The 19,029-nt window shown below is 35.4% G+C and overlaps 1 protein-coding gene across 2 annotated transcripts in view; it reads right to left on the bottom strand.

Moving 5' to 3' along the window:
* MIPOL1 (mirror-image polydactyly 1) overlaps nt 1–19,029 on the bottom strand; it is a 174,426-nt gene that overhangs the window by 71,920 nt on the left and 83,477 nt on the right. For both annotated transcript variants that reach the window (XM_070931390.1, XM_070931391.1), the window contains exon 8: nt 13,237–13,344. In XM_070931390.1, coding sequence (XP_070787491.1) covers nt 13,237–13,344 — 108 coding nt within the window. The remainder of the gene's footprint in view (nt 1–13,236; nt 13,345–19,029) is intronic.

The following is a 19,029-nucleotide window of genomic DNA, read 5'->3' as shown; positions in this document are numbered from 1 at the left end:
ACACCTTGTTTAAATGCATAAAAGAGATACATTGGAAATGCTGACCTGTATATTTTTCAAAGATGATTAAAATATTTCAACTCTAATTTCCCTTTTCAGGAAAGATTCTATAGGTACTTTACCCTTGAGGGTTGCATATAAGCATAAAGATATGCAGCAAAGGCTCACAATATTTTGAACTAGGGTCAAAAGGATTATTAATGATTAGCTACATTAAAGGCCTGCTATCTGTCTCTTGCTTGCTCTTTCTTTTGGATGGCAACTTCAGCCATGGTGCAGGTTTGTCTGTGTCATTCTTTGGCCACTTCCAGCAGATTGAGAAAAGCTGGAAAGTAAACACAGGTGTTTTAAAACTGGAGCCGCTGTCATGGACAACCACAAACACCCTTCCCTCGACTGTAGCTATGCCTCTTTCCCGCCCTCTCTTTTAAAAAGGAGAGCTTAACAAGAAAATGTCAAATGTTTCACCTTTCAACACTTCAAAATAACTCTGAGCTTAAAGTATTGTCTAGGAAATCTCTTGCAAATAGTTCCTTTTCTAACTTTCTTTTCAGATGTAGCCAAGTTAAAATTAGTCATGATTTTTTTTTTTTTACTAATTACTTTATTTGGCAGATAAATTTCTTGGAAAGCACTAATGTGGTAAGCAGAGAGGCCACAATCCGGGAAACTAGCTAGCTAATTTCTTGTCCCCAATGGGGTCACTTCTTTTTCTTTTTATGAACTCTGCTCTCCTAGTCAGTTATAACTTGGGTCAGCGTGGACAACTGAAGCTCAGAATGAAAAATCTATCAACATTAAAAAATGTTAACAGAACAAAAGGCTTATTTAAATATTTTATTTATCTATCTATCACATTTCTCCACCACCCATCTCACCTAAATGACTCTAGGTAACTTATGAAAATATATTAATAATAAAAGGAAAAAATACGATATCCAGTGACATCCAGGGAGAGGGATAATGGAGCAGAAAGACAAAAGCAGCCTGCCATTGATGCAGTCCTCATTGCTTTTGTATGTGTATTGTGACATTGCTCCCATGTACAAACAGGGTAGAGCTTACAATGTGATGGAGCAATGCTGCTCAATCATTTTGATGAAAGCAAAAAGATTCTGCAGGCAGCAACAGCAATAATAATAATATACTTGAATATCATCAGCATTAACAAAAATCATCAGTCAATTACAAAAGGCAGTTTTATTCAGAACAGCTTACATCCTGTGATGATACCTATTACACCATCAAACATCAACATCTGCCTATCCAAGATCCTTGGAAAGGATTCGATAAGTGGATAAAAATGTCAAATCCAGTTTAAACATCTGGCTGACTGTGCAATCAATCATAATAATTGATTGAACTTGTATGCTGCTCAATTTCCAACAGCTCTAGGTGGCTCACAACAAACATAGAAATTATAATAAAACCAATATAAGATGAAAGATGGCAAGTGTGAGAGATCAGATTGAAGGAAGTCAATGTTCTCATTCTCTCTCACCAATGGTCTCATTCTCTCTCACCAAAGGAAGAATTAGAATTAGATCTTCACGTCTACTTTAAACCACAGAATTTTCACAGTGGGGGCCATTAAAATCTTAGAAGAATCTCATTCCAGACGGCAAAAACTGCTACAGAAAGGGGCATGTCCAGAGTCCCAATAAATGAGATTGTTTAATCAGAGAAACCTAAAGCATGCCAACTCTGCAAGATTGACTCAGCTGAGCAGATACTATGGATAACTGATGCTTAGAGAAGATAGCAAAAGAATAACAGATAAATAAGAAAAAAGGCAGAGCTGCTCAACTTCTATTTTGGTGGTGAAAGAAAGGTCTAAGTTCTACCAGGCAGTGTGTGAACAAGTATCGAAGAAGCAGAATTCCAGCTTGAGCTTGACAGAAACAAACTCAGGGAATACCTACTGACTTTAAACAATATTGCCAGACATATATCATTTTTTGATTCAGTAATTTTCTTATAATAGCTTATGAAAATTCTGAGGCTATGGTACTTCTTATCTTTTAGCAAAGTATCTCAATAATATATGATTTGGCATTCTGATTAGGAAGCTATAAATTACCTAAATGTGGGATAGATAGGTCATCAATTAGGTAATTGCACAGATATCTGAAAAAATCATACTCAAAGAGTGCTCATCAATGGCTCCTCATCCAACTGGAAGGAGATAGCTAGTGGGATGCCATAGAAGCCATAGTGGCACAGTGGTTAAAATGCAGGCTAATTCTGCTGATTGCCAGGAATTCAATTCCTTTGATCTCGATCTATTCAAAGTTGATTCAACCTTCCATCCTTCCTAGGTTGGTAGAATGAGGACCCAGAATGTTGGGGGCAATATGCCGACTCTGTAAACCCTTAGAGAGGGCTGTAAAGCAGTATATAAGTCTAAATGCTATTGCTATGCCATAGGATTTGATCCTAGGAACAATGCTTTTCAATATTTTCATTAATGATTTGGCTTAAAGGTTTTCACAACAGATTTGCAGACCCAGAATTGAATAGTATCATTTAAACTCTAGAATACAAAAAGAAAATTCAAAATTATCTTTACATGTCACAGAAGTAACATGAAAATAACTTTCCTGCTTCTCTCTATGGGCTATCTGGAATTGAGAGCAACCTGTCAATAACCTAATTGAGATAGAATCCTATGCTTCAATACAAAGAGGAAATTACACACACACATATACATATACATATACATACATACATACATACATACATACATACATACACACACACACACACACACACACACATATATATATATATATATATATATATATATATATATATATATATATATATATATATAAATATATATATATATATATAAATTTTGATTTATATGCCGCCCTTCTCCGGAGACTCAGGGCGGCTTACAATGCGTTAAGCAATAGCCTTCATACTTTTGTATATTTTATACAAAGTCAGCTTATTGCCCCCACAAACTGGGTCCTCATTTCACCTACCTTAGAAAGGATGGAAGGCTGAGTCAACCTTGAGCCTTGGAGAGATTCGAACCAGCAGTAATTGCAGGCAGCTGTGTTAATAACAGGGTGCTTAGACCACTGTACCATCAAGGCTCTTTGAACTTATTCATGCACCTTTTGGCTAAGCATGAAGAGTTCTGCTCTAAAATGGTAAGAGATGGGTCAAAACTATAGCCAGTCTCTCATACTGTATTACAAGATTTGAATATAAACATTAAAAGACACAATAGATAGGTCAACAATGCAATTAAGTCTGCAAAGTTAGATAGAAAAAACCTTAGCTCAATTCATAAAAAAAGTTATTTAAAGCTCTAGTTATATTTTGTCTCTTGCCAAAATTCCTCAAATATTGTCAACTTCCCTGGAGATGGTTATGTTAATGCAGGACCCTGGCCATGGAAGCCTCTGAACACACAGTTGTATGGGCAGAGTCTTTCCTTCTGTAAACATCACAAGATGTTGTGGTGGGTAAAATATCTGGAATGCCCAAAATACCAAAACAATTTTGCTACAAAATTATTTTGCACCCTAATAGATCTGAGCAAGTATGTAAAGGAGAACTAAAACGTTTGCATTGACATCAGAAAAGTAAGATCAGTGAGATTCCCCAATTCCTTTCCAATTCCAATAGATATTAATTAGTTTCATATTAAAGAAAGTCTATCTGTGATCAGGAATTTTAGCTTATTTGCATAAAAAAGTTTAGAATTAAGTTTTGATTTTCTTTAGAATTAAGTTTTGATTTAGAATTAAGTTTTGATTATTGTATTATTTTAATGGGCTGAAAGCGCATGAAACTAATTTACAATATTTAATATAAGTAAAGCAGAAGCTTTCCAGATGTGTAAAACTGCAGCTCATTTCTTAATTTTAATGGTACTTCTCTGGATAGTAAGGATAATGATTCCTGGAACAATCAGATCTATCAAAGAGAAACAAAGTATGGGGAAAATATTTCTCCCAACTAAGTGGAAGTGCATTGTCTAATTTGTTTAATCCCAGTTTGGGATAATTGCCTTTTTTTTACAGTCCCATTGACACAGTTTGTGCTGCTCAAGAGAGTTTCCTGCTTTTTTGGAAAGCCTGTTCAGAGCCACAATTGTGGAAGAAGACTGGTGGCCTTGTCTACAAGCAGCTGTACATGAAAAGAAACTTGTGTTTCTTACATATCTGTTTCAACAAAATAAACTCAGTTCAGAATAAACCTCTTGACCCAGCTCACATTCTATTGAAATGGCTTAATGTTGGCTTGGAATAACAACAACAACAAAAGGTTAATCTGAATAATTCTGAAGTTTTGAGATTCTGTGCTGTAATAATCCAATTGTATTTACTATATTTTTTCTAGAATTTTTAATTTTTAACTTTGACTTTCTTCATTTATTAGCTAACAACTGGACTTGTAATCTCTAATTTCCATCTCTTTTATTTTTTTTAATATCAATTTTTAGCATGTTTTTCTGGATGTCAGTTTATATGAGTCAAACAGAAAGATGCAAGACTATTAGTAATATGATTATTAATGTTAACACCAGAAAAATATAAAATAAAATATTTTTTAAAATAAATTTATGTTTTAGGAAGTCAGGCTAATATTTAATAAATAAACAAAGCCAATTTCCATGTATTTCTGAGCTGATCTACCAAATCTACATTTCACAGTCCTGCACTTTTTTATGAAAAAAAAAAATCTTGGAATTACATCTGCTAAACTAGAGCCAAGTTACCATCTTGTATTTTATAACTATGTATATAGGAAGTTGGAACGATGTGATCTAAACTGCTTCTGCTATTACTACCATGTAAATTCCACTGGGCAAGTTTTTGAAAACATGAAAGCTGATGTCATTTTCCTTTGAACATAAACAAAACTCAGCAAGTGTGTGATCTATTTTTCTAAAGAAAAACTGAAAAAACAAAACTTTGAGAGAGTTAGACATTCCTCTACAAGGTCATAGTTAATAAAACATTTGGAAAACGACATGACACAATTTAGGTTTAAAGGTTCACTTAACTTTGTTTTAGTGTTTTGAATCTGACAAGCTCACATTGTCAAAAGATGTTTAAATTGTTTTGTGTTTTGACAATTGATCTGCCAGAATAATTTTTAAGAAGCTTTCTTTTTTTCTTTTTTGTTTCAGTTAAAATTAAAATCCATGCTGCCTAATCCTTGGAGTCAATCTGTAATTAAGGGGATTTCAAGAGAGACCATGCACCGCATTAATTATAAAATTCAATATCTGTTTAATACTGTAACAAAAGAATGAATTCCAGGCAACACACCAAAATACAATCACTTTTATATTTGGGTGAGAATGTATTCCTCTCCCATTTCTAGAAAAAACAGGCACTCGATGCTTACAGTCATTGGTTTTCATATTCTGATATTTGAGCAGCCTAGAACTAAGCTGGTAATCATATCCAAATCATATTCAAATTCTAAGGAACTTTAGTTCAGGGATGTAAACTTGTGGCCCTCAAGATAGTACTAAACTACTACTTTAAATATATCTCACCACTGATTTTGCTGGCTGGAGGTAGGAGGAATTGTAGCTTAGTAACAGTTGGAGGACCTAAATTCACTGGAAATACCATGGATTTAAATTTGGACTCGTGCATTCAAAGTATGCCTGGGCTTCTAATCTCTGTTTCTCAGTCATAAAAGGAAGACAATATTTGTTGTATACAAGGGTTTTTGGAAATTGTAATTTTCTTGATAAGAAAGTACAATATAAACTTTTTACCAAAGAATAATCTTACCATTTGTGTAAACATATTTGTGTTCTGCAAAAACTAGTTTTTTTCCCCCTCCCAATTTTGCTTTGTGAATTGGTTCTGCCTATACACACATGTCTGCATGCATACACATATTCATATTTGTGTCTGTATGAACTGGTAGTGACTATACACAGATGTGCCTACATTTCATTCTAAAGATCAAAACTTTAACAAATATTATATTCAATTTACAGTTCATTTGCAGAGAGTCTTCAATTTCTAATTTATTTATTTTTTGATTACCAGTGGAATAAGGCTTCAATCATACACTTCCATGTGTTTTATAGATGGAAAGAAATCCCACTGGGACCCATGGAGTTTTATTTTTGAGCAGACATGGACCTACTTCTGCTATCAGTCTATTGTACTTAGAAATCTAAACATAGGTGCTTTGAGAATTGGGGTTTTCTTAATTGTCATTTTGGTTTTGCATGGGAAACTGACTAGGATCACCTGAAAGTGTCTTGATGGACAGCTTTTAGGAAAGTGGTGTTTGTTCAGTTAATTCTACTCCTGAGCTGTATTAGTTTACCTTTCAGGTGAACATTCTACATGTTTTTTTCATTTGCATTTCATTACCCTAATGAAGGGTAAAAGTTGAAAATGCAACTGTTAAGAGAATATTCAAAGCACTGAAATTGAACTCTTTCCTCTTATCTTTATAAGAGGAAAGAACATCTCCGAGCTTATTGCTTCCTATTGAATAATTCATTTCTGTATAAGTACAATAAAATCAAGTACATTCAAGGACTGAGCAATCAGGTTCTGCAAGGATGACACATCCTAATATAGTCTCTGCTGAGATCTCCAAGTATTTGCTCTGTTTTAATATCTCCACACAATGGGTCTGCATTCTACTTGTCTTGCCTGTGAGTAGTCATGTTTGGTATTGTGCTTAATCCCTGTGAAAGAATCTGGAATCTGAAGAGATCTATAGTTTATACTAGATGCCCTTCCTGTTCCTTTCCTATTGTCTCTGTAATCATTAAAATCACCTGTAGTAATGGAGCACAAGTCCTAAGAGATTTTATATCTGAAGACTCTCACTTAAACAATTAAGAATAAGGGAGAAAAATGCTACTTTGATGTTCATATAGCTGAAGACAACAGAAACCTATCCCACTTATGGATTATGAAGAATATGAAGGTATAATCATAAGGGAACAGGAACATTGTTAACAGTGATGAAATCCAAATTTTCTACCAGTTCTGTGGGCGTGGCTTGGTGGGGCATGGCTTGGTGGGTGTGGCAGAGGAAGGATATTGCAAAATCTCCATTCCCTCTCCACTCCTGGGGCCAGCCAGAGGTGGTATTTGTTGGTTCTCTGAACTACTCAAAATTTCTGCTACCGGTTCTCTGAACTGCTCAAAATTTCCACTACCGGTTCTCCAGAACCTGTCAGAACCTGCTGGATTTCACCCCTGATTGTTAGGCATGTTTATGCAGTGGCTAGGTGCAAGTGGAGAAAGAATTCTGGAAATGCCTAGAAATAGCTTCAAATACCAAGAATTATATTGAAGCAAATAACTCTGGAATGGACTCTCACTCGGCTGCCAACACTTAGCAGTCCAACAGAGCAATAATGTTGATACAAATAGCAATTGCAGTATTTATTCTCAATAGTTTCAACACAGTTTAAAGCTACTGACAATAAAAACCAACTGATTTTGTCACCGTCTGATATTTTTTTGTCCTATGGACATAGAATGAGTTGGGATGTAATGCCAAAACTCATCAGATATGGACAAAGCACTCCTAGATGTGGCCTCCGAAGGAGGTCAACATGAACAGGTTAAAGCAACCAGCTGCTTTAACAAATTGTGCCAGACTGGAAATCAAGCCAGCAGAGCCTTATTGCTTTAGCTGGTTCTGACTTATTAGACCAGGACGATATTCCAAAAAATTAGTTTAGGAAAATATTTTGGGTAAAATAAATGCATGACAGAAAATAACATACTTGCTTTGTTTTTAAAATTTGAAAAATGGCTACTGTAACTTTTCCCAACTCCCTGTCCCCCAGATGTAACTGATGACAACACCCATATAATCCAACTCGCATTTGTGCACATATTTACTCCATTTATGCCATAGCATGCTATATAATGTCTTCAATTAAAACTATTGCAAATAGTCTTTGGTTAGTGGTAGTAATTGGGACCAGAATTGCTAAGTGATGCTATAGTGTTCAATTGTCATCCCTTAGTGATGACAATCTCAGCACTTGTATTTGCCATTGTTAAGCAAGGACTAAAGGTCATTAAGCAAGTCACAGGCAGGGAAAATGTAGTGCGAGATGTGGCATGAACATGATGGGGCTGGGGCTGACTGCTGCCAGGGCATGGGTTGCATGGTCCCTGCAGAACCTGGTTGCATGAGTGGCTGCTGCTAGGCAGGGGAGGTGTATGTGGTTTACCAGTGCATCTTTCTCTGCGGACCTCCCCTTTGTTTGTGCAGGACTCTGCAATTGTTGTAACAGCCAGTTGCCAAGTATCCAGATTGTGACCAAGTGACCACAGGGATGCTGGGATGACTAGAACTTCAAGGACCATTCATTCATCACCATCATAATTTGGAATGGTTGCTGAAAGAGTGGCTGTTAAATGAAGACTACCGTTGCCCCTTCCTGCTATACATCTGTGTTCAGACTTCAATTTCCCATATTCAGCCCTGCCACTTAGGAAAATGAAGAATAAATGAAAGCAAATTCCCTAGACTTTCACTCTTGCACCAAGATGCTTGAGACTGCTGAGACTACTGAGTAACCCCTTCTGTATCCATGGGTGGTCATGGGGGAAGGCAAAAGCCAAACTTGGAATGTGATATCACGAAGCAGACCACACTTCTTTTGTATGTGCATGCCTTCTCCATAAAGAAAGTGACTTGGGTTGTAATATCACAACGTTTCATCATTCTGACAAAACCGCCAGATTTTACAGATACCTCTTTCTCTCTCTCCTTTAGCTATCGTTCAAAGTATATCAACATGCTGCAGATATCCACACATTTAGCACAGATATATGCAGGGTGAAAGTCTTCATGTTATGAGATTGTGTGCACTTTGGCTTCAATGCAAGTCAAGGCCTAGTGGAACAAGGTCTTGACTTGTGTAAAAACCCAACCAAAATACAACTGTGTGTGTGCGAAGGCTTCCTTCCTGCACTGAATGTGTGTGTGTGTGTGTATATGTGTATGTATGTATGTATGTGTGTATATATATATATATATATATATATATATATATATATATATATATATATAATGTCTTTTTTGCATATATATGTCTATGTATACATACATACATATATACATACATACATATCCAAAAAGCTGTTATCATTTAAGGGACTTTGATTAAAGTCAGTTGTTCTAGGACTATTTGTGATGATATCCATGATTTAGTAATATCTGACACTTATGTTTCTTCATTTTCTCTAGTATGCTAGAGGAAGAGCCAAAAGCTTTAAAACTAACTGTATTATCTATAATGTCTGAATTTGGAGAATTGTGGTTTGTTCAGCTGTGACCTGAATCTTACTTAGTATTAAGCTAGAATGATAGTTCCATGCCTTATGGCAGGGGTGTCAAACTCACGTTGTCATGGCAGTGTCATGGGACATATCGGGACTTTCCCCCCCTTTGCTAAACTGGGCGTGGGCGTGGCCAGCACATGACACATCTGACCCGTGGGCTGGGAGCTGCCTTACGGTAATTCAAAAGCAAATAAACCACATAACTGCTTAGATTTAGTACAATTTCAGCCCATTGTTTAGGGAGAATTTCTTAAAACCTAAAACAATATTGTGATCGTTTTTTTCCTTTTAATCATAGTTTAATAAAGCACAGATTCATGAGTTTAGTACCATGTTTTCCCAAAAATAAGACTCTGTCTTATATTTTTTTGAACCCTGAAATAAGCGCTTGGCCTTATTGTCATGCACTCAAAAACCCAATTGATATTATTATTATTATTCATAAATAGGCCATAAGTCAACAGAAGGAAAGTCATTTAAATTAATCTGCCATAACAGAGAAGACACTACCTGGTGAAGTCAAGCAACTTGATACCAGCTGTTTAGGGTTTTAAAAGTCAAATTATGTCTAAACATAAACATCAATGAGTATTATGAATATTATTTCTGTTAAAATCCATAAAGCTTTAGATTTTTTGGTAGCCATTTATTTACTTTATATGGCTCATTCTTGCTCCATTTGAATTCTAATAGTTTTTCAACTTTCCAGTGGAAAACAGTTGCAAATTCTGATAGACATCTTAAATTATATAATTATGACAGTGTATAAATGAAACCAATTCATGGAGAGCCGCAGGATGGGATTTGCCTAGCTAACTTTGTTTTCAGAATTTGGCGGATGAGTCAGGGTTGTGTGAATTAGAATTTGGTTTTGTGATATGCAGTGAAAGGAGATTTGGTAAATGCAAATATGTGATATCTGCTGTATCAAGGATAGTTTGAAGCTTTGGAAATATATTAAGGCCTTCCCTGTTACTGACCCACCCTGCCTAGAAAAAAAAATCATGACATTTACAAATTTCAATGCATACAACACACAAGAGCTGAACTTTATCAGGTAGAGGGGCTCAGGTGCCATTTATTTTAAAAACCCATACCTTAGAAATATTTATATAAAACTTGCCCCACCTATGTCTCCTCGGTGTCTACTGGAGACTGAAAGTAGATTCTATTAACTTGGAATGGTATTTCAGATAAGAAGGTCAGAGTTCGGTCAGAAAAAGACCTTTGTTATTTAGAGATTTCTATGTCTTACCTTTGGGGTAAAGAGTTTCGGAAACCACTTAACAGCATTTTTTGTACAAGACAAACAACAATGTATCATTATGCGCTCAAGATAAATAAAGAAATTTAAATTAATTGCTATTTTACTGCAGTCATTTCTCAATATTTCCTAACTATTATCCAACAAGATTTTTTTTAGTTCTGTAGCACATGAAGGACAGTGTTTCCACTGTACTTTCCACTAAAACAAAGAACATTTCTGTAGGGTTATCCTAAACCATTTATACCTCAGCAGTGTCTGCCTGAAATGAGGAGATTTCCCCTCCTTTTTCCCCTTGCATATTTAGCAATCTTTTTGAATCTTCTCTGTTATTCTATTACCCCAGTCCCCAAAATTTCAATAAATCCTCAGTTGCATAGGGACTACAAACCTCAGAATTCCCTATTAGTATTGACATATCTGCTGCTCTCCAGATGTATGGGATTGCAGATCAAATAATGCCCAGCTAATATTGTCAATTACTAAGCTAGCTAGGAGTCATGAGTTGTAATTATAACATGTAGTTGCTTTGTGAGATGGATAGCTATATAATTAGAGATAGTTAAATAAGAATCCGAAAGAAATCTGACCAAATAAGGGTATGATAGGTAACACTGTGATCTTATAAAGCAACTAGATTTTCCAAGCTTATTCAAAAGAAACCTTTGCTAGTTACAGCCTCAGCTTGTATTACTTCATTTAACTGACGTACTATCTTTTGGTCATCATCAGCCCCTCCAAAAAGATCAGTCTTTTAATCTTTCTTAATCAATCTTTTAATCTTTCTTAATCTTAATAAAGTTAATCAATCTTTAACTTATTTATATTGTGTTAAAAATTGTGCTGAGAATTTTAAAATCCTAACCAGTCTGTATTGTAATAATTATAAACATACAGTAGCTATTAGACTTACATATACCTACCATTGCTGAAAAAATGAACATGATATCTTTCAAAGAACTATAAATCTTGTACATGGAAGAAATACTACAGAGATCAACAGTATGATGTTATTTATTTTAGTTTAGTCAGACTGCAAGTTGCCACATTTATTGCAAAATGTTTTAGCACTAATAAAACAAGATATTTTTAAATTGTAGTTCAAATATTGTGTCTTTTAAATTGTTGAAAAAAACATTTGCCCACATTGTTAAATGACTATAAATTCAAACATATTAATATATAGAATTAAATTAAAGTTTTAAATGAAAAAAAAGAAGAATTGGATGAGTTGTAACGATACCCATGCCACCATAGGTTTAAAATATCTAAATATAGCAACACGGAAAAAGGCTAGATCAATGTAACAAATACAGTTTTATAACGTTAAAAAGTGAGCCTTTCATTTTGACAATGAAAGAATTAAAGCTACAAACAAATGAAACAGTTGGTGATGAACTACATTTTATTTGACAGCTGCCTAAATTTCCCTCTCTCTAACAGGTTTTTGAACATTCCCATGACAACCAAGCAGACAGCAGATTTATCTCTGTTGCCTCATGAAAGTTGCCTGGCTCAACTCTTAAGAGTAAGTCAGAAGAATAAGCTCAGCTTTATGAGTTGGTACAATCCATTTATTAATAAAGACACCTATTTCATATTTCAAAAATAAAACAGAGGTAACACTATATTTACCTCTAAAACCTATAGCAAGTATGGTAGTCCACTGAAAACAAAGTTAAACAGTAGAAATATATAGGAACTGAAGTAAAAATTATAGGCCTATTGACAATGATTTCTTTTCTTTTCTTTTTTTGTTTTCTTTATACATGTTAAGATGAATTCAGAATTCCCTCTTTCGGTCTTTTAAAAACAAAATGTAAAATATTGGGACTGAAAAGTCTCTGAAAATCTTTAGATCCTGCTTTTCCTCCTAAGGATTCCCAAGGTTAACTACAAACAAGCAAAACAAACAAGCACCAACTTCCTCTAAAATGTAAAATAAAAACTGGTTATAAGAATATGTTAAGATTCTAAAGTGAAAGCTCTATTTAGAAACTCCATCCTAAAAATGAAGGTTTTTACCAACTTCCTTGAGAGCATGAGTAAGTGAGATACATCTCTTGCACCATCTCCTTTTTACGCAGCTCCTCCCTTTTACAATAAGATTTGTTTTTAACCTGGGACTGGGAAGAGGAAATCATTAACTACCTATTTGCAAATATCGGTATCAACAATGTGGTTACTAATACAATAAGTAAATAATTTTATTAATACATCATATAATATTTGGGGCATGGAAAGCAGATAGATACGTTTTAAAAACAGTCACTACTGGACAAACAAGAGGAGTTTCTCTCCAAATATGATAGAGCTGCAATTCTGCTTGCTGTAAATAATTTGTTCCAATTTAATGTTCGCTAGGACAAGATAGCTCATCAAAATTTGAAAAAAAATATTGCTTTATCTTCTTGCGTTCACACTTGCTCTCATTGAGAGAGAAAGAGAGAGAGAAGGAGAGAGAGAGATGGAGAGAGAGCACAAAATAATACCATAACAGAAGGGTGCTGTATCTGTGTTTAAAGAAGAGGTTGTTGGCAAACAGCACAGCTCACTTCTGCTGAAATGTACACAACTGATCTATGCAGCAGAGAAAGCTGGCACCCAGGGCTTACAACCTTAATTTGCCTGCTAGAAGGAATGGAGATTTACCTTCAGAGCACGTTCTTGATTGTTTTTAGCAGTCAGATGTCTAGGGTTGTTTGCAGAAGTCTGGTTCTGCTCTTTCATATGATGAAGCTCCTGCTCCAGCCGTTTGCACTGCAACGAGGAAAGAATCCCATTAAGTAAAGGAAACGGCGTGCATGTGTGTGTGTACATACACATACAGATATACATTCATTCATTCTAAGGAATATTGCACTGAATCAAATTTCAAATGATTATTGGTCATTCTCTTGCTGGACAGTTTTGCAATCAAGGAAGGATAAATGGAAGTGTAATGTTTACCGCAGTGCAAAATGTTAGAAGAATAACATGTAAATTAATGAGATAATTTGTTATCTATGATAGAAAGGAGACATACTTTACAATATCAGTATATGCATTGAAAATATATCTATTGTAAAATGTAAAAATTGAGAAGACATACTATTATGTGTAGCATATTGAAATAAAATGAAACAAAACAGATTCTATGCATTATACAAACTGTCTCGTGCCATTTAAAAGAGTATGCACCAAGTCAAGAAAAAGTCTAAGATATCGGATACATTCAGCCATCTAATTGAAATCTAATTTTTGTGTATCCTACGGAATGAAAAGAATGATGAGATCTTTCAGAAAGAGTAGTCTGAGGACTCTCAACTCCTGCTAGAACAGCAGGTGATAACTGTAGCCCAAGTGCATTTTTTTTGGCTGATGCATCAGTTGTTACTGTTTTCGAAGTAGAAGATATACTCTGCATGGGACTACCTGGAAGATCACCAAGAAATTATAACTACAGTAGTACAAAATTCAGCAGCCCAGAATTGCTGTAGAACACCAATACTGTGGGAACTGCATTGGTTGCTTGTTTGTTTCTAATTCTAATAGCATAATCAGATTGCTATGTAGTCATCAATGATTGGATTGTGAATGAAGGAGCTGGCTTGAAATGTATAACCAAGACATAGGCAGACAGGAAGGAGATGCAACCAACTACAAATTTAGCAGTATCAGCTGCAAAGTCAGGGTATAGGATGGGGTTGAAACTGTCATCTGGGAGGCCCTGATGACTTTCTGATCCTCTGCTCTGCAGATCTGGTGGTGGTGTAAACAGCCATTGTCTAGGACAGATAGGCAGAACATTAGCAGAATACATCCATGAACACCAAGTAGCAGTTAGAAGACCCGATGAAACTTAATTTCACAATACATGGGCAGACTCAGCCATAGTTTCAGCTGGGAAACTGTGACCAAGCTAAAACCAAAAAATGCTAAGGATTTTATAGAAGTTTGGCATTCAGACAATCAGCACCAATAGATACATAGAGATAAACTGCATTTACACCATTCAAAAGAGAGAATAAAAATCTAAGAAGGAAACAAAAAGATCAGATCACATCCTCTTCAACAACTAACACCCAGATAAGCAGAGATTAACACCAGACAAACAATCAAGAAGTAAACAATACCCTAATCAAGAAACTACCAAGGAGAGAACCATACTCCCACAATACTGACAAGGCAGGCTATTGTACTGAATTTAAACAGGGAGTAAACCTCCCCCTGCCCACTCACTAGCACTAATGATGTTACCTAGCTAGGTAATTAAACATCTGCAAGCAAACAGCCAAGCTTAGAGAGCCCCAAAGACTTCACTGTTCAACCTCAAGCAACTGCACTCAGTGTTGTAAACTGTACCCAGTTTTATGTACATGTGTGCAACTTCATTTCACTTTCTTCCTAATGAATATTCTCTTTGAAAGGTTTTACATAAGTCTACAAATAACTACTATACATGTCACTCTAAGCATTGTTGGGAAGTAATCCACTAAAAAGTTATGATCAGTTGGGGTTGCCCAAGAAACAGACAGGCCTAGCCTCCCCATTATGATGCTTGGTTAATGCAAATAGCTAGCTATTCTTTAGCTAGCTTCTTCTTTTGACTGTGGTCTGTTTATAGTAAACATTTCACCCAGGATGAACAGTACTTAGAATGAGTATTGTATGTATGTATGTGTGTATGTAGATTATTTTTTGGGGGTAGCTATAACCAGAATCAATCACATGTCCTGTATTTAGACCACATACCATGGGTTGTTGGTTTAGCAGCCACACTAGTCAGGGGTGGGATAGCAAAGGTAAAACTAACAATTGTGTGCCCACTAACAAAGCTTTGTTGTTACATTCTTATGCCAACATAATCTTGTTCTGACTACTTTGCTTAAAATTTTAACTACAGCCAGATACTTGGGGGAAAGAAGACAAAATACAAACTGGAGGATGCTACCATTAGATGGATACAGAGCTGATTGAAAAATTCTACTCAGTGAATATTTTAATTATTGTTAACCACCCAGATTGTGAATAAAAGAAAGTAAAACAAATACATATGTCAATCGTTATAGGTATCGAGAGGCACATTGGATTCCATTCTATGTACTGTGTTCTTCAATGTATTTATGAATGTCTGGAAGAAAGACTTAGAAAAGATTATTTTCAAATGTGCTGATGATACAAAGATAGTACTATTATTATAGGATGATATCAATATTTAGGAGGATCTCAACATGCTGAGACATTGAGCCAAAATTAGAAGAATGAATTTCAAATATGCACTATATTTGGGTTGGAAAAATCAACGATATGAAGTAAAGAATGTGGAGATAATATAAGGCAGCAATACAGTAAAAAAGGAACTGTTTTGTTTGTTATTGGCAGTTCCATGCCTTCCAAACATTTCTAAAGGGTAGATCGCAAGCTGAACACGGACCAACTATGGTAGGTAACTAAAAAAAAAAAAAAAACCAAACCCAACATTAAAAAAAACACAAAAACCTCCCAACAAAACACAACAAAAACAAACAAAAAACCAAAGCAAATGCAATTTTAGGTTGCATTACCAGAAACAAATACTGTCGTGATCAATGTAAGTCATTATTCCTCTGTATTCTGCGTTGGCTCATGCTGCATATAAAATATGGTATAAGAGAGAATATGGAGAGAATCAAGGGAATTCTCCAAAGCAGAGAATCAAGATAATAAGAAATCTGGGAGAAAAAACAGGGAAGGAATAGTTGGATGTGTTGGGTTTAATGTCAGAAGAGAAGACTAAAGGGAAATGGGACAGTTTATATAGAAGATGGAATAGAACTTCTTAGAATTGTTCCAGAAAACAGGACAAGAAACAATTATTTTAAATGACAAAAAAATAAATTTCAACTGGACATTGGGAAAACTAAAGATTAAAGTTCAAAATATATGCAATTTAAATACCTTAATACTGATATTGATCAAACTGGGAAAAAACCCACGGGTCCTGTGTTTTGTGCATAGAGTTTCTATGCTGGTCACATCATTTTGCGATTGGCAGCCCTTCTCGATATGCAGCCTTCCATGGGAAAGAGCTGTATAATCTGCATCTAACAGTTATTCTAACAAGATTGCATGAACTACCCTTTCAACATGGCAGTAAATCCCACTGAACCCAGAGGGGTTTAGAAGAAACATATTTAAAATCATGCCATTAGCAAAATAAATTAATGATGCTTATTAACAATGATGCTGGAGTAATACTGTAGAGATGTATTGAATGCATTGAATACTGTATCTCAAGCAGACCATGGTTGTTCTTAAATGGTGCTGATTTATTTTTAAAATGTCTTTCCATCCAAACTGAGAGTCAACAGACATGACAGACTACAATTCTGCGCCCAACAAAAGAGAGTCTAACAGATTTAAGCTATTTTTTATTATTCTCTTCTGCTTCTCTTTATTTTCTTTTGGAAGATCTGCACATGAAGATAATTCATACCTCAAAGATTCCTAAAGGAAAGCAAGTATTTTTCACAGTGAATTTTTTTTTTTAAAAAAAACAAAACAGTCTTCTCCTTGTCCCAAATCCACCATGATTGCCTAAAGGGCAAATATCTCACCACTTGGATGCTACACAACTCTTTCCTTTGCAGACAAAAATAATATCAAACGCTTCCAGTCAAAACACAAACCAACCTTTGGTGTCAATGTGAGTTATGTACTTTGAATAGCAGATGTTTGGAAGCACTTATATTTATCTAAATTGATTTTATTCTTTTCCATGTAAAAGAAATGGATTTTTTCCCTCTACTAAATGATGGGTCTAGATAGATTTATTTAATTAGGTCATAATTCTGAATTAAAGTTTTTTTTTTATTGCAACAACTTTATAGTTCTGGCAAGCAGTCAACAAGAATGTTTAACTGATTATTTTTTCAGTGCTCAGATGTATTGAATCTCTTGAATATCCATGAAAAAAAGAAGAAACGAAAAAGAGCTTTGGTAAAGGTCAGGCCCCAGGAACATCTGCTTTTTTTAGAAATTTATATTTGATTAGGAAGAGAAACATTTTGATTTAGTTAAAAAAAAGCAATGCATTTCTAATATTTTACCAATCAGAAGCCAGAACTAATGAAATCCTTCTTTTCATTACTACTATTCAGTCAGAAATTGAAGCTGTCAAGAAGACCAAGAAAATTTAATATATTTGGTTCCTTTCTAATAAATATAAAATGATTGTGAAAAGTCATATAAAAGCACATTCAAAAAAGTTAGGAATTTCAAATGCCATTCTCATTTAGGAGCAAAATTTCACAGATAATTTTATTTGCATGAAGATGAGCAGCCCTTTTATTTTGACTGTGGCATTTCTCTTTCCTCCCAATAGGAACCAGGGGAAAGCAATTATCACCAGTAATACGAATAGATCACATTTGTCTTAGAGACTCCAAAAATTCTCAACTCTCTTCAGATTCAGCCAATTCAGAACAGATCCAAATCCAAATTTTGCTTAAGAAGATGTGAGGTTCTGAGCTTCTCCACTGATTATCAGGGACAAACAACAAAGGGAGGTAATGTTTGCATATGTGATTTGAGCAGTTTTGATGAAAGAAGACTCTTACCTATTTGAAAATTGTGATGGGAAGCTATGGCCAGGGGAGTCTTTGCTCATCTTTGGCTGCTGTATTATTATGCCCCTCCCTTACCCTCACTAGATGCCCTGGTGATGGTCACTCACATCCTGATCATCACTCTAGTTAGAGAACTATACAGACTGTATGTAGGACAATTTGCATGCTACAGCAGGTTCAAATGTGGCAGGAAGGCTCCCGGGCCTAATTCAAATTGCTAGTCATCTCTTAAAGCTCTTCACAGTGTTGTACCAGGTAATATCAGGCAATGCTTGCTAAGATAGAATGTGCCCAGCCAGTATAAAGTCTTAGAGGAGCCCATTGAGGGTCCCACCACTCCACTAGCTCCTTAGGGAATGGGACAGATGACAGGTCTTTTCAATGCCTCCCCTCCCTTTGGAACACCTTATATCCAGTAATGAAAATATCGCCTACCCTCCTGCCATTGAAGAAGCAAATTAAATTGCATTACTTGCTGAAATTTGGCCCCTAGTTTGTCTGGTATGCTTTGCATATTTAATATTTTTTTTCACTTTGCATTATAACTTTGGAGAGGGCGGATAAAAATAATGTACAAGTAGTTCTCACTTACCAACCACTTGTTCAGCAAGTATTCAAAGTTGCAACAGCACTGAATAAGGAGAGTTATGACCCAGTCTTCACAGTTGTGGCTGTCACAGCATCCTCGCAGTCACATGAGTGTAATTCAGGTATCTGGCAACTGGCATACATTCTAATGGTTACAGCATACTTCAGTCATGTGATTATCATTTACAAACTTCACAGCTGGTTTCTGACAACCAAGGTCAATGAAGACGCTGGCAGGAAGTTGTAGATATGTGGCATCATGCTTAAT

Source organism: Pituophis catenifer, unplaced genomic scaffold (genome assembly GCF_029215685.1).
Source record: "Pituophis catenifer annectens isolate HBS135680 unplaced genomic scaffold, rPitCat1.0.hap2 SCAF_1, whole genome shotgun sequence".
Classification (NCBI taxonomy): domain Eukaryota; kingdom Metazoa; phylum Chordata; class Lepidosauria; order Squamata; family Colubridae; genus Pituophis; species Pituophis catenifer.
The sequence above is the reverse complement of the archived record's forward strand: the minus strand, read 5'-3'. Positions and strand labels throughout refer to the sequence as shown.